This window comes from Meleagris gallopavo, chromosome 10 (genome assembly GCF_905368555.1).
Source record: "Meleagris gallopavo chromosome 10, MGAL_WU_HG_1.1, whole genome shotgun sequence".
Taxonomy (NCBI): domain Eukaryota; kingdom Metazoa; phylum Chordata; class Aves; order Galliformes; family Phasianidae; genus Meleagris; species Meleagris gallopavo.
Genome location: NC_139413.1, coordinates 12,265,639 through 12,277,958, shown reverse-complemented (window position 1 = coordinate 12,277,958; position 12,320 = coordinate 12,265,639). Strand labels below are relative to the sequence as shown.

Sequence of the window (12,320 nt, the reverse complement as noted above, 5' to 3'; positions counted from 1 at the left end):
AATTGCATCTTACAGTTTCTAAGCATGGAGTGTCACTATCAAATTATTCTGCTTCACTGAAAGACAGTTTTACTCCCATTTTTAAGATACGCTCATATACATAATTTTATAGTCAGAACTTTAAGGAGCAGCACCTTTCTATCTGGAAAGGATACAAATGATGCAGTTCTAGTTTTGTGAGTCCTTTTGGGTAGAAATTGGCATTGTAATATGCATTTATTCAAAAATTAAGCTTCTCATATATCAGACTCAGTATCATGATGGCTTAAAAAAACCCAACTCATTATGAATATCACTTGGTTTTTTTTTTTGTTTGTTTGTTTTTTTTTAGAAAACTTTTCAGTGGTTGATAGATTTGGATGATAGCTTCTCAGAGTTAGCCCCTTAGTCACAGTTCTCTGTAAGGCATTTATGCTGATGTGGTTCTCAGAAACTATTCCCTATGACAGCTGAACATCAGGCAGAAAGATTATTATTATACTAATTTCTAAAAGTTGCACTGGGAAAAATAGTTGATCTACAGTAGTTTTCACAAAGTCTTTGCAGAAAGTTACATGCAGAGAATGTTGACATTGTGTATTTGTTACCCATAGCTTGTATTTTAGGATTCACTCGGTGTATTCTTTGCATTAAATTCCACTTTGCTATCAGTTTAAGTAGAACTATTTATTAGGGAAACTACTGCAATTTAAAGACAATGCCATAAACAATATAATGTTACATTCTCAACCAGCCTGTGATAATTTCAGTCAGGAGAAACTAACCGTATAATCATTGCACTGTGACTTGAATATCCTGCTACAGCAGTAGCAGATTTCCAACATTCTCAGTTGTACAGAAACACAAAACTACTGTTTTATTGAATAATTTGTAATTTAAACACAGAAATGGATTAGAAATATATATCCTCTCTCCGCTTGTAAAATGCTTGATATAAGGCAAATGCTATCATTTTCCCCATGTATATGGAATTGCATTTGCCATTTACTTAATAAGCTTCCTATTCTAAAATTCTCTCTAAACTTTTTTTCTCAGGTTTATTTTTAATGAATTTAATCCTCCACAAAAACTGCACACAGAATAACAGAAAAAAAACAAGTGCAAGAGTGGAATGGCAGCTCAAAATGCCATGGCAAACATAGCCTAGAGTGGAACAGTTGTGTTTGTCCACTTTGTTCTTTATTTCTCCAATAGCCCATGTCTCAGTTTTCTGAGTATTTTCAGAAGGCTGGAAGGATGCAGTGAAACAAGAATTTGAAATATAAGCTAATGGTAACAAAGCCACTCACAAGTTAAATGACTGTGTATTTACCAAGGGAATCTCTTTGGAGGAAAGTATAACAAGCATGCAGAGTACTGTCTTTTTTAAAGTGGGTAAGTTTATCATTCAGAGAAATGTCATAGTAAATCTGAGGACAGAGCAGAATATACAATACATATAAAAATATATTATATAAAATATTATATTTTAAAAGTTTGTTCTTTAGAGAGCAAGAGTTGACTACAGCAGCAAACAGACTCTAGGAAAATTAAGATAGAGAGACCACGTTAACAAACCACACTAAATAGCAATCTATTACTGCTAGTCAGAAAAAAGTTTATTCTTCAAAGTTTATCTTTTTATATTTATTTTAGACTTAATATAAAAAATATAATTACATATTCTGGTAAATTGGGAATGCTACATTGCAGCATTTAAAAAGATGCAGATCATAGTTTTATAGACCCTCATTCAGGCAGATACCTTTGAGTACACTATTTGTGTGTATGTATATAGAATTCTATGAAGTATCTTTAGTCATATTACTATGAGGGGGAATTGTTTTTAAAGACTTGCTTTGCTTTTGTTAATCAAAAAATGTTTTGAAGTGTATATTCTCAACCTGTCTCATTTTTAAACAACCCTTTCAAAAAAAAAAAAAAAAGGGAAAGGTAAAGAAAAAAAAGCAACTTTTTCTCCCAACTCATTTGAGCTCACTGAGCTTAAGAACATACATAGAAAAAAGCATTTGATCGAAACAGCAGAGAGATAGATGGGGATAGGCACAGAATTTCCCTTCCTAAATATTTTGTATAAAATGGAGTAATAAACTTTACTTCTGCATGCAGAATACTTTGCCACAGGAGGCATATTCTTTAACACACTAATAAAGTCTTCTAAATAAGCAGGCAACCCTATTTGATGCTAAAAGAAGTTTCAGAATGGCTCAAATAAAAACGTTTTCCAGATGAAAGTGGTATATATGTGGTTAAATATGTGGTCACCTGCATAAAACCACATACTACACTAAGAACACACACACATATATATATAACCAGAAAATTGTATGTGAACTAACTTTTATTTTTATCAGCATACTGGAGAATCTAGACTGAGTGAATATCGCATAAAAATCACAAGTCTCATGTCATCCATCCTTCCAGAGCTTATGACATCACTTTCAGAGCCACCAAAAGTATCTATACTCCCTGGGTAGAAAAATCAGCCATTTCTGCACTCGAAACAAATCTGTAAAAGCATAAAAGGCTGCATTTGATGCCAGTATACCTGTCTAGCTCCTATCATACTAAAGCTGTCCTGAGTTTTTTTGGGTAGGGAACTACTGACCCTTTAAATGTGATTGCGAACATTCAGCACATGATTGACTTGGGATAATGGTGCTACAAGTAAAACAAATTATCAACAATGTACAAAGTAGCTGTTTATGTGGGTCAACAATGCTTAAATATCAGTTTTCAAGACCATCCTATATTTACCATGTGTTATTTATTTATATCAATACATACAAATGAGAAGCTTATTATATCTATAGAATACAATTCAATATAACAAACATAATTTATTGTGAGTAATAGATAGCCAGGTTCATAGATTTTTATATTTTATATGACTATTTGCTTTACAGTCTCTGGAACTGATGTTAGTTACCACACTCTCCCGAGGTTGCAGCTCACCAGGAGAAAACCTTGGCCCAGAACTTTTTACAGGGAGGTGCTGTGTAGGTGGATGCGATGCTGTATAATCACCTGTGCATTTTGATACCTCAGGAGCTGCTAATGACTTACTGAATATGTTTATAACAGAAGCAAAGTATCACACACCTGGCTTACTTGCCACAGCTACCAAAGGTAGGAAGTCTTTTGATGTGTAAAACCCTTGATCCATTTTCAGCCCTTGGAATATACTGTCTCTGTTTGGTTCTGGTAAACCTGAAACAGATATCTTAAGGTAGATCAGAACTGTCAGGGAAATTTCAATAACAAAAAAAATTTCACATTACATGAACACTCTCAAAAGTAAACACAATACAAGTAGTCCTACAAAACCTCAGATGTTCAAACAAACAAAGAACATCACAAATGACAGCAGCATCATATTTGTTGTCAGCAGCACACAGAATGGTTGATCTGTTAATAGAACCGGCATTAGAAAACAGGGTTGTTGAATAACCTGTGCACTCAGATTAACTCATACCTAAATAAATGCAAAGAATAGGGTTAAAGAAAACAGAACATACTAGATGCAGAAGGAGAGAAGCTACTGGGAAAACCATGATTCTCATAAACTTTTCCTACATAGCTTTACTTGCATGCACAACTCAAACTCCTGGGTATCAGTTCTGTTCCCTTTGTTTTGAGGTATTATTCAATACAGCTAGTTTCCAGGTAACACAAGCGAGGCAATAGTGAATGGCCTAATTTATTTGTAATGGGGCATGAGTGGTGATGGTGTTTAAATTTCTTATTTCTGACTACTTGTATATCATCATTTTTTTTTGTCGTGGTTGACTGTATTCTCCAAACCCTGAAGTCCTTATTTGCTGACATTTTTTTGTAGTTAATTAACAGCACAAATTTATCCAAAAGCAGTAGGATACAGACAGTGATTCTCTTCACAACCAATGAAAGAAACAAATATCTTTTGATTAAAACAAAATAGCAAAAAGTATCTTCCAATTGTCAAAGACAGGCTTTGTGCTGCTGTTTATACATTTGTTTATACATTATACAGCACAGAAAACTGTCCAGCCAGCACAGAAGTTAAAACTTTTTTTCTTGCAAATGGAATAAATTAGGGTATTTTCAACATAGCTTTGTCTTTCACATTTAAATTTAAAAAAATCATATTCCCATGAAAATATGCTAATTAATAATTACATATTGAAGCGGAGTAAATGTCAATATTTCTTTCTTGGAAAACACAGAGTAACCAAGGAGCCCTTAGAACCAGTAGGCAGAAATGGAGTAAACAAAGTAACGTACTTCCCTCCATTCCCAGACATGGATGGCAGCACTGATCTTTCATCGCTTGAGATATATTGGCTGCTGGTAGAAAACCTCAATAACACTGCTTCAGCACAAACTGCAAAGCAGGATTGTACTTTGAGGAATGCTATTTTGAGTACGAAATGGTTAGGACCTTTTTCTATTACTGAAGTACCAAAAAGATGCCTCATTACTGAAAGATAACAAGACTCAGTTGTAGGAACCCCAGGATTTTCTCAGGAGTGACCTCACGTGGGGTAAATTTTTCTACCCTCCACATCTTTGAATGAAGTTAGTATAAGTCAAGGGAAAAAAAAAAGTCTATATTTAGCTTCAGCAGCTTCTGTGAAAAAAATGAAATTTGACTTCACTGAATTCAAAAGGCAGGCTTACAAACCAAAAAGCATTTCAAATATCTCATGGTTTTGAGTACTTTCTTGATCTCTGCTGATAAACAAAACTATGAATCAATTGCTTTCTAAACAGTGCTGCTCTATAGCAGGATACTGAGAAAAATAAGGTTAAAAAATATATGCTTCTACTGAACTTCAAGAACTTTGAATGCTGTACTTCCTATGTAGACTGGAATATCAGCTAATTAAGAATGAATAATGGATATTTTAAGAGGCTGACAGAAATACTTCATGCTACTGAAACTCTAAAATGCAAGAGCCATTAAATAAATTATCTTTAAAAATGTACAAAACCTGTATATATTGCTAAAGTACTTATGACAAGTGCACCTTGGCAAAAGTTTTCTGTGCCTACTACAGGCAAAGGACAGAGTAGTGTATCTACTACAATTGATATAAATATAGACTACCACAGTAATCTCACTTTGATTTCAGGAGAAAAACTTTTGTCACTACTGGGAGGTGCGGAGTGAATTAAAGATATTTTCCATTCTATCTTTTGTCTACCCTCTTTTGAGCACAAGGAGAAAATCTCAAATATTTTCCCACTTATTTCTGACATTTATATAATCCCCCTAATAAAAGTGATTCCATCTCTAACAACATCAGTAGTTCAGCTCCCACTGGTTGAAGAAAAAAACAGAATTAAAAGAAAGTTACAGTGTCCAGGGTTCAGGTTTATCTTAAGTGCAACGCTGCTGAAATCAAAGAATTTATATTATGAGTGTTCTCGATCAAACAACTTTTAGTCTGGCTAATATAACCAACCAACAAAACAAAGCTCAGACAGTATCCATGGCATTTTCTGCTATTTATTTTACTGTTTTCATTTTTATTCTAATAACATGAAAATCCATTTTCACTTTTCAATATCTATATTTGAAGGAAATGCTGGGAATTTTCCTCTTCTTCCTACAAACACTTGGCACAGTTTCACTGCAAGTTGTACTGAATTCTGATGTATCTTATACTACTGCTTAGTACTTGCCTTTAAAGTGACAGCATTTAGTTCTGTTAAAATAGAGATTATGTATTTTTTTAAGCTAAGAGCTAAAAAAGCTAAAAGTCAGGCAGACAGAAAGAGATCAGAAACTCATAAGATTCACTTTTGAGAGATGTCATTTCACAATAAACAGCCACCTTACAGAAGTGTGCTTTACAGAAGGATCAAATATTGATAAATAGTCAACAGCCTCCCAGGAGAGAGAAGGTTTGATGTAGAAAAAAAGCTACAGAGGAGAAATACTGTTTTGTGCAAATAATTTTGGAGAAGAAATAAAATTTAAAACCAAAACAAAACAACAGTCGTCTATGAAAGACATAATTTAGGTCAAAATAATGAAGGAAGATAAATACCCTTTGAAGAAGAATCAAAGAAAATCTTTAGCAAAAGGGAATTTACGCATTACAAAATAGCCAAGAGCCACTCAAGAAGAAAAGCTTGCAAAAACATGAGGTCTTTCCTTTAGGTTTTAGGCTAAAACCAATGTTAGTAATTTCTCTACTCTCCATATCCACCTGAAAGCCATCTAAAAGTGTTTATTTATTACTTGATATTTCTTGTACTAAAATGATCTTTTGCTGCTCTAGATCTGCCTGTAAATAACCTATACCAAAATCTAGTGATAATAATTTCCCTCACTGAAACTGAAGAACAACTCTTCTGAAGGGTAATCAAAAGAAGGTAGCCTGGAATTACAATTCCATTCTGGCTTTGCTCAATGTACTCTGCAAAGGTACAGAAGCAGCAGGCTACTGCCCAGCTCCCTGCCTACAGCAGCCAGAGCTCTGGAGCTCCTGCAGCCTCAGTCTCTTTACCTGCTGATTCCAGGAGACAAGCTTCTGAAGCAGCCAATATCCAAACCACACACAGGCTACAGGAAAACGTCACGTGCTAAGAAAGCACAAACATTGTGAAAATAAAAGCTAGCACGGTAGATCTTGTTCAGCTTCTCAAAAGCTAATCTAGACAGTCCCAGTGTGGTTCAGGTATAGCATAGAAAACAAATGAACTCCACTCCTGACCCTCTGGTATTCCATGTCCTGCCTTCTCTCTCCAGGTTCTCCAGCTATCTCCCAAGAAACATCACTCTTAGCACGAAAAACCTCCCCCCTTCTTTCTTCCCTCGAAACACCATAATCCCTTCTGCAGTGGGCTGTACCTTAACTCTTAGTCCTTCTATCAAGTCTGACCTATTATATAATTTCTAAAGTCATACTAGTGACGTTGTAAAACACAGGCTTTAACCATCCACTTTTAAAATCCTTTATGTATATACATACATATAAACAAAAAGGTAAATATTAGAAGAAACAATATCTACTACTTATCATTTTACTCTTTGTTCTCACAATACAGATACATGCTAATTTACTTAACTGTAGGTGTCAAGTTCTTCATCTCTATCTGAAGAGATACAATATAGACCCTTTTACAATTCCCTAGTCCAGATGAAATATGAATTACAAAATTATTAGAGTCAATCTGCGAGATATACAAAGGCAATCTAAAAGAGTGATGCATACACAATGCAGTGGATTGGCATGCAAAGAAATGCACCTAGTCCACTTGGTTGCTGCACTGAATAACTCAAGGCATGACAACATATCAGTCAGCAAAGTCTAAAAAGGAAACGTACTGCTGCTATTACTGCAAGCGTTAGCCTGGTCTGGAAAGGAAAACTGATGTGGGAGTAGAGGCACAGCATGTATCTCTTTCCTATTATGATCAAATCCCCTCTCCCCAGAAACAGGAATGCCTTCTGAACCTGAAATCACTGTTTGAATTACTTAAATCTGACATGTTTGGGCAGATTTGCAGTTTCATATGAACTTCTCAGCCAGTCTTAATAACTGACATCCAAAATAAGTCCTGTTCCTTGGAAAGGGTCAAGTGTAGTTTTCATTGGCAGCTGACTGAAAACAAATCTCCAGCCAAAAAAAAAGAAAAAAAAAAAAAAAAAAAAGTAGCTGAAGTTGAAGTGTAAAAATATATAAAAGCCTATGAGAAGCAAATTTACTACATCATTGTGAAGTTTTCTTTTTTTTTCCCCACACCAGGCACTGATGAGTTTTTGCTTCATTTTTCGCTGCATTAATACAACATTCTGGAATAATTTAGGCTGCATCACGTAAACAAATGAGGAACTGGGCTCTGTCAAGTAAAGTTCCCACTCATTGTCTTAGCTATTACTGTTGTGAGAGTTGAGAGTTTTCAAGCAGAGAGCTGGTTGAATTGTTTTTACCAACCCCACGTTTTAGGTAAAAATGTAAATTCATTTTGGCTAAAGCAATTTGTTTGGAATACACTAAGAACTTTTTTTTTTTAAAGCAAAGATGCTGAGTTTTAACATTTTTAAATGAATCTTTCAACTGCTTCAAAATACATTACATTTAGAAATTCATCCAAATTTATTTCAAAAGAAAACAAAGAAAATTGGATGTATGCACATACTTTTTTTCTTCCTTTTTAAAGCAGCAAACCAAAACCAATATCAAACTCCTTTCACCAGTTTGTAACTTCTTTTTAAGTGTTTCCATGTCAAACAAACATGGAATATTAGATAGAAAATCATAGGATTAAGGAAATCTTTGAACCTTTTGCCATATCTATGAAAATAGAGATGTTTCTGAGCGAAATATGATTTTAAATACATGTTTACAGGAAGAACTCTGCCAGACAGTAAATAAATAAAGATCTCTCTTCAGTACACGCCCTATCCTTTCTGGCAGGGAATATTCTGAAGAATAGGGGCACAGAAGATCCTAGGACTAGGTGAAACTGTCAGAATCTGAACTTGGGAATTTTATAAGAAAGTGGATGCAATCAGAAGAAACATACGATTAGTTTCATATCTGCTTTTATGGCAATACAAGTCTGCTGAAACAATATCTGAGAGGCCAAGACTAGACAAACCAAGACCCAGCCTGCTAACCAGCATAAGAAACTTGAACACAAGGAATAACGTGTCACAGGTTTAGCAGTAGCAATAGCTCACTTTCAGTAGACTGACGAATAAGAGCAAGTTCTGGCCACTCATGTGCCCTGTGGAAATGAACAATGGAGTTCTGGTGGAGAAACTGACACAAATATCGGAAAGGAATTAACATGGTCTGATGAGCTATTCATTAAAATCATATAGCATATTTGTGTTTCTTAAAAATGCTGTACAGTAGATACAGATCTAACAATCACTCTCTGAAAGTAAGTTTCTAAATCCACCATTTCCCTCCTGAAAGTGACCTTTTGAATTAACAATAAAAGTCTTTGGTACACATGTTGTCTCATCTGCCTGCTCTTTTACCTACTTAAGTGTTCCAATTTGCTCCTCGTGTTTCCATATAAAAATATTTTAGGCGTAACACTTCTGATAGCATTTCTCGCTTCCCAGAGACTTACAGCCACAGATCCCATACAGTCAGAGGGACCATGAAGGGGCACAGCAGAAAAGAACACGAGTAAATTCCAAACACACAAGCATCCTTCAATATTTCTGAATGTTCTGTTCTTCAAAAAGTCTGGTTTACATTCTAGGGACATGGAGATCAGAATCTGTGCATAAAAAGCACTTTTATTCTACATCTCACAATTCATGAATTGCATAAATTGGACCATGAATTTTAAGTATCTTTAAGTAGTCACTTAAAGATAACATCAAAACAGTAGATTTATAGTCAAATTTATAGTATTCCCCTGACATGATAGAACCTAGTTGTATTCATCATCATACACACTATTTATGAACCATATTCATTCATATCAATATAGATAAAATTACTGCCCATGGATCAATATTAAACAATAATTTAGATATGTGAACTCCACTAAAACACGCTATACAAATATGGTACCAGAGCTGTGCCACATGCCTGATTAGAGCAAGCACACCGTTACAATTCACACTATGCTGTTCATAAGAAATGGAACAGAAAGCCATCGGTATCTGAAGAGCTGCTTTCTGTACATTTTAAAGGTAGTTCTGAAAGAATAAATGCCCAATAAAGTTGCAAATGCTCTGCAGGTGCTCAGCTTCTTTCAAGGTCAGTCCATTAGTGATTAACACATTAGTAAACGCATTCAAGGCCTCTACTTTTAAATGATATCTCTCTCATTTTGGTGGATGCTTGGTGCTTTTTCTTTTTGGTGGCAGCTTTGTTATTTCCTGTTGTGAGGTTCAATAGAGTACGTTTCCTAGGTGGTTGGGTTTTTTTTGTTTGCTATGTATGTTGATGGAGATAAGTGTTTTAATTACTTTTTTAATGTCTATGCTTTTGTATTTTCTTTTTCTCTCCATTTATTTCCTACTGCTGAGATTACTGCCTCATCTCCACAGCAGGTGGCTCTTTCAAATTTGTTTTCTTTGTAAGCCTGGTAGATTTATTTTGTAATTTAACTTCTTTTTACTGTTTATTTTTTTAAAAGTTTATTATTAATGATTTCTTTGCTTTGGAATAGGTGCTCTAGCAAGGTCTGTAAGAGTAAATCCCCAATGATTTCTAAAGGCCTCATAGAACGGTTCATAGAAAATAAAAGTAAGGATAGAAAAGCAAAAGAACTACAGGACACTTGAGTTAGCATTTTCTTACCCTCACATTAGAATGAGTAAATGTGAAAAAAAATCCTTCACATTTATTAGCAAAATCCCTATACAATTGTTGCAATGCACTGTCAGTTGAACAGCATTGTTCACACCGCAGTGTCTTCTAGAAATGCCTGAATAAATAGCTGAACCTGTAAGTAACACAGTCCATACATCTGATATCTTACTACATCATTAAACTGCAGTAGTATCTGAACTCTTACAAGTGGTACTGAAAAAAAAAAAAAAAGGAATGGAATAGTCAGACCAGCAAGAACCAAACCTATTTTTATAATGTAATTGATGTGCGAACCCAGTTGTCCTATCCCAGTTTAGACATAGCCAAAATTTCACAAGATGTAGCCAGGAATCAGAAACTGCATACAAGAAGAGCAGATAGTTTAGAATTAATCCACGAGTGATGGAAATTAGGATTAGTGTTGTATTTGTGAGCTTTGGTCATAAAACACTGCAAAATTATGGTTTGTGCTCACAGCATGAAGTTACACTACAGTCAGTTTAGCTTGACAACTAATGTCATAGATATGTTAAAAGTGAATGAAAACACTTTAGCCTCCATTAGATATAAACTCCACCCTTAATTTGGCTTTATGATCATCAATTCAGATTTTCACCTTTAGTCTAACCCCCCATAACCTATGTCTGAATTGCTTTTCTTAGTTTTATCATAGGAAATATAGGGGATCTGCATTTCGAATATTACTGGGGTAACAAACAAGTGTGGCTGAGGTAATTTTTCTAGTGAAAGTCATCATTGTCTCAGGATGATTTAACAAAGGTCTGCAGAAAGAATACGGCAATTTTGCAATCATAAATATCTGGGTATTCAGTTAAGCACCACAGAGATTTTCACTTCACAGTTTGACCTGAGAAATTATTCTCCAAAAGATTTTTTTAAATGCACAACTCAGAACTGAAGCATACAGTATCACTAGAAGTTTTTAAAGGACACTAGAAAATCAACAGTAAGTTGGACAAAAATATTCAGGGTCCTAAATTAACAGAAGATAATTGCATGAGGGCTGCTCCAAAAGTAATGCTTCTTGTTTTACTATGTTAGTCCACAATGTCAGAGTTGGATGTTGGTGGTATAGCACCAGATACAGAACCTTCCCACCAATATTCTGTTACATGTTGTTGCTGTGTGACAGATGACACCAGAGGGGCAGTCTGACAAAACAGAGTCTAACATGGAAGTGCATATGAAGCAAAGGTGAGTCTTTGCATTCCTCCATGAGGAAAAAATGGCACCCATTGACATTCATTGACACTTGCTGAATGTCTATGGAGACCAAAGAGTGGATGTGAGCACAGTGAGGTGGGTGGGTGGTGCATTTCAGCAGTGGCAACAGCAACAGTGAGCACCTCCACTGGTGCAGATTTCTATGTGAGTGGTATGCAGGTTCTTACTTGATAATGTACAACTAATGGTGGTGAATATGCTGAAAAAATAGTGTTTCATAGCTGAAAATTTGCTCTATTAAACAGTGTTATTGTGCTCTTTTCATCTGTTGTAGTTTGCATGGGAATATATACAAGGCATTACTTTCAGAGTGACCTATATAGCAGTTCTTCTCAGATTAGAAAGCGATATTTAATGTAACTCACATTTGAAGTAATCGTCATGCTAAGGATTCTAGCAAGTTAAATAGTAGTTCTGGTGAAAGACTTTCTGAAATATGAAGATTGCTATGAAGTAAACCTCATCACAGAGATGGACGAATGCAGAAGTCTGCTTACCTTGCCTCTGGTTCTATTCTGCCTTGTATTGTTTACTGCAGGTCTTAAAGCACTGAAACAGTTTGCTATGCATCTTGATTTGCAGAACATAAGAATTCTGTAAATTCCAGCACAAAGTAACTGAAGAAACATCTTCTATAAAAATAAAGTAGAATATTGCTGCTAACCTTTCTTATGTCATCTTGGTAACATTTATTATACTGGCTACAAATCTGAAAAGGTCACTAGCTAAAATGCATTTAGTAGTCTCAGTCAAATCCATCTTTCACATAAGAATGTGCCTTTCCATCCAGGAAAAGAG

At 35.1% G+C, this 12,320-nt stretch overlaps 1 protein-coding gene across 1 annotated transcript in view; it reads right to left on the bottom strand.

Annotated features, from left to right (window-relative positions):
• Nucleotides 1–12,320, bottom strand: part of DPYD (dihydropyrimidine dehydrogenase) — a 317,439-nt gene that overhangs the window by 172,866 nt on the left and 132,253 nt on the right. Inside the window, exon 9 of the mRNA XM_085231702.1 lies at nucleotides 3,103–3,210. Coding sequence (XP_085087828.1) covers nucleotides 3,103–3,210 — 108 coding nt within the window. The remainder of the gene's footprint in view (nucleotides 1–3,102; nucleotides 3,211–12,320) is intronic.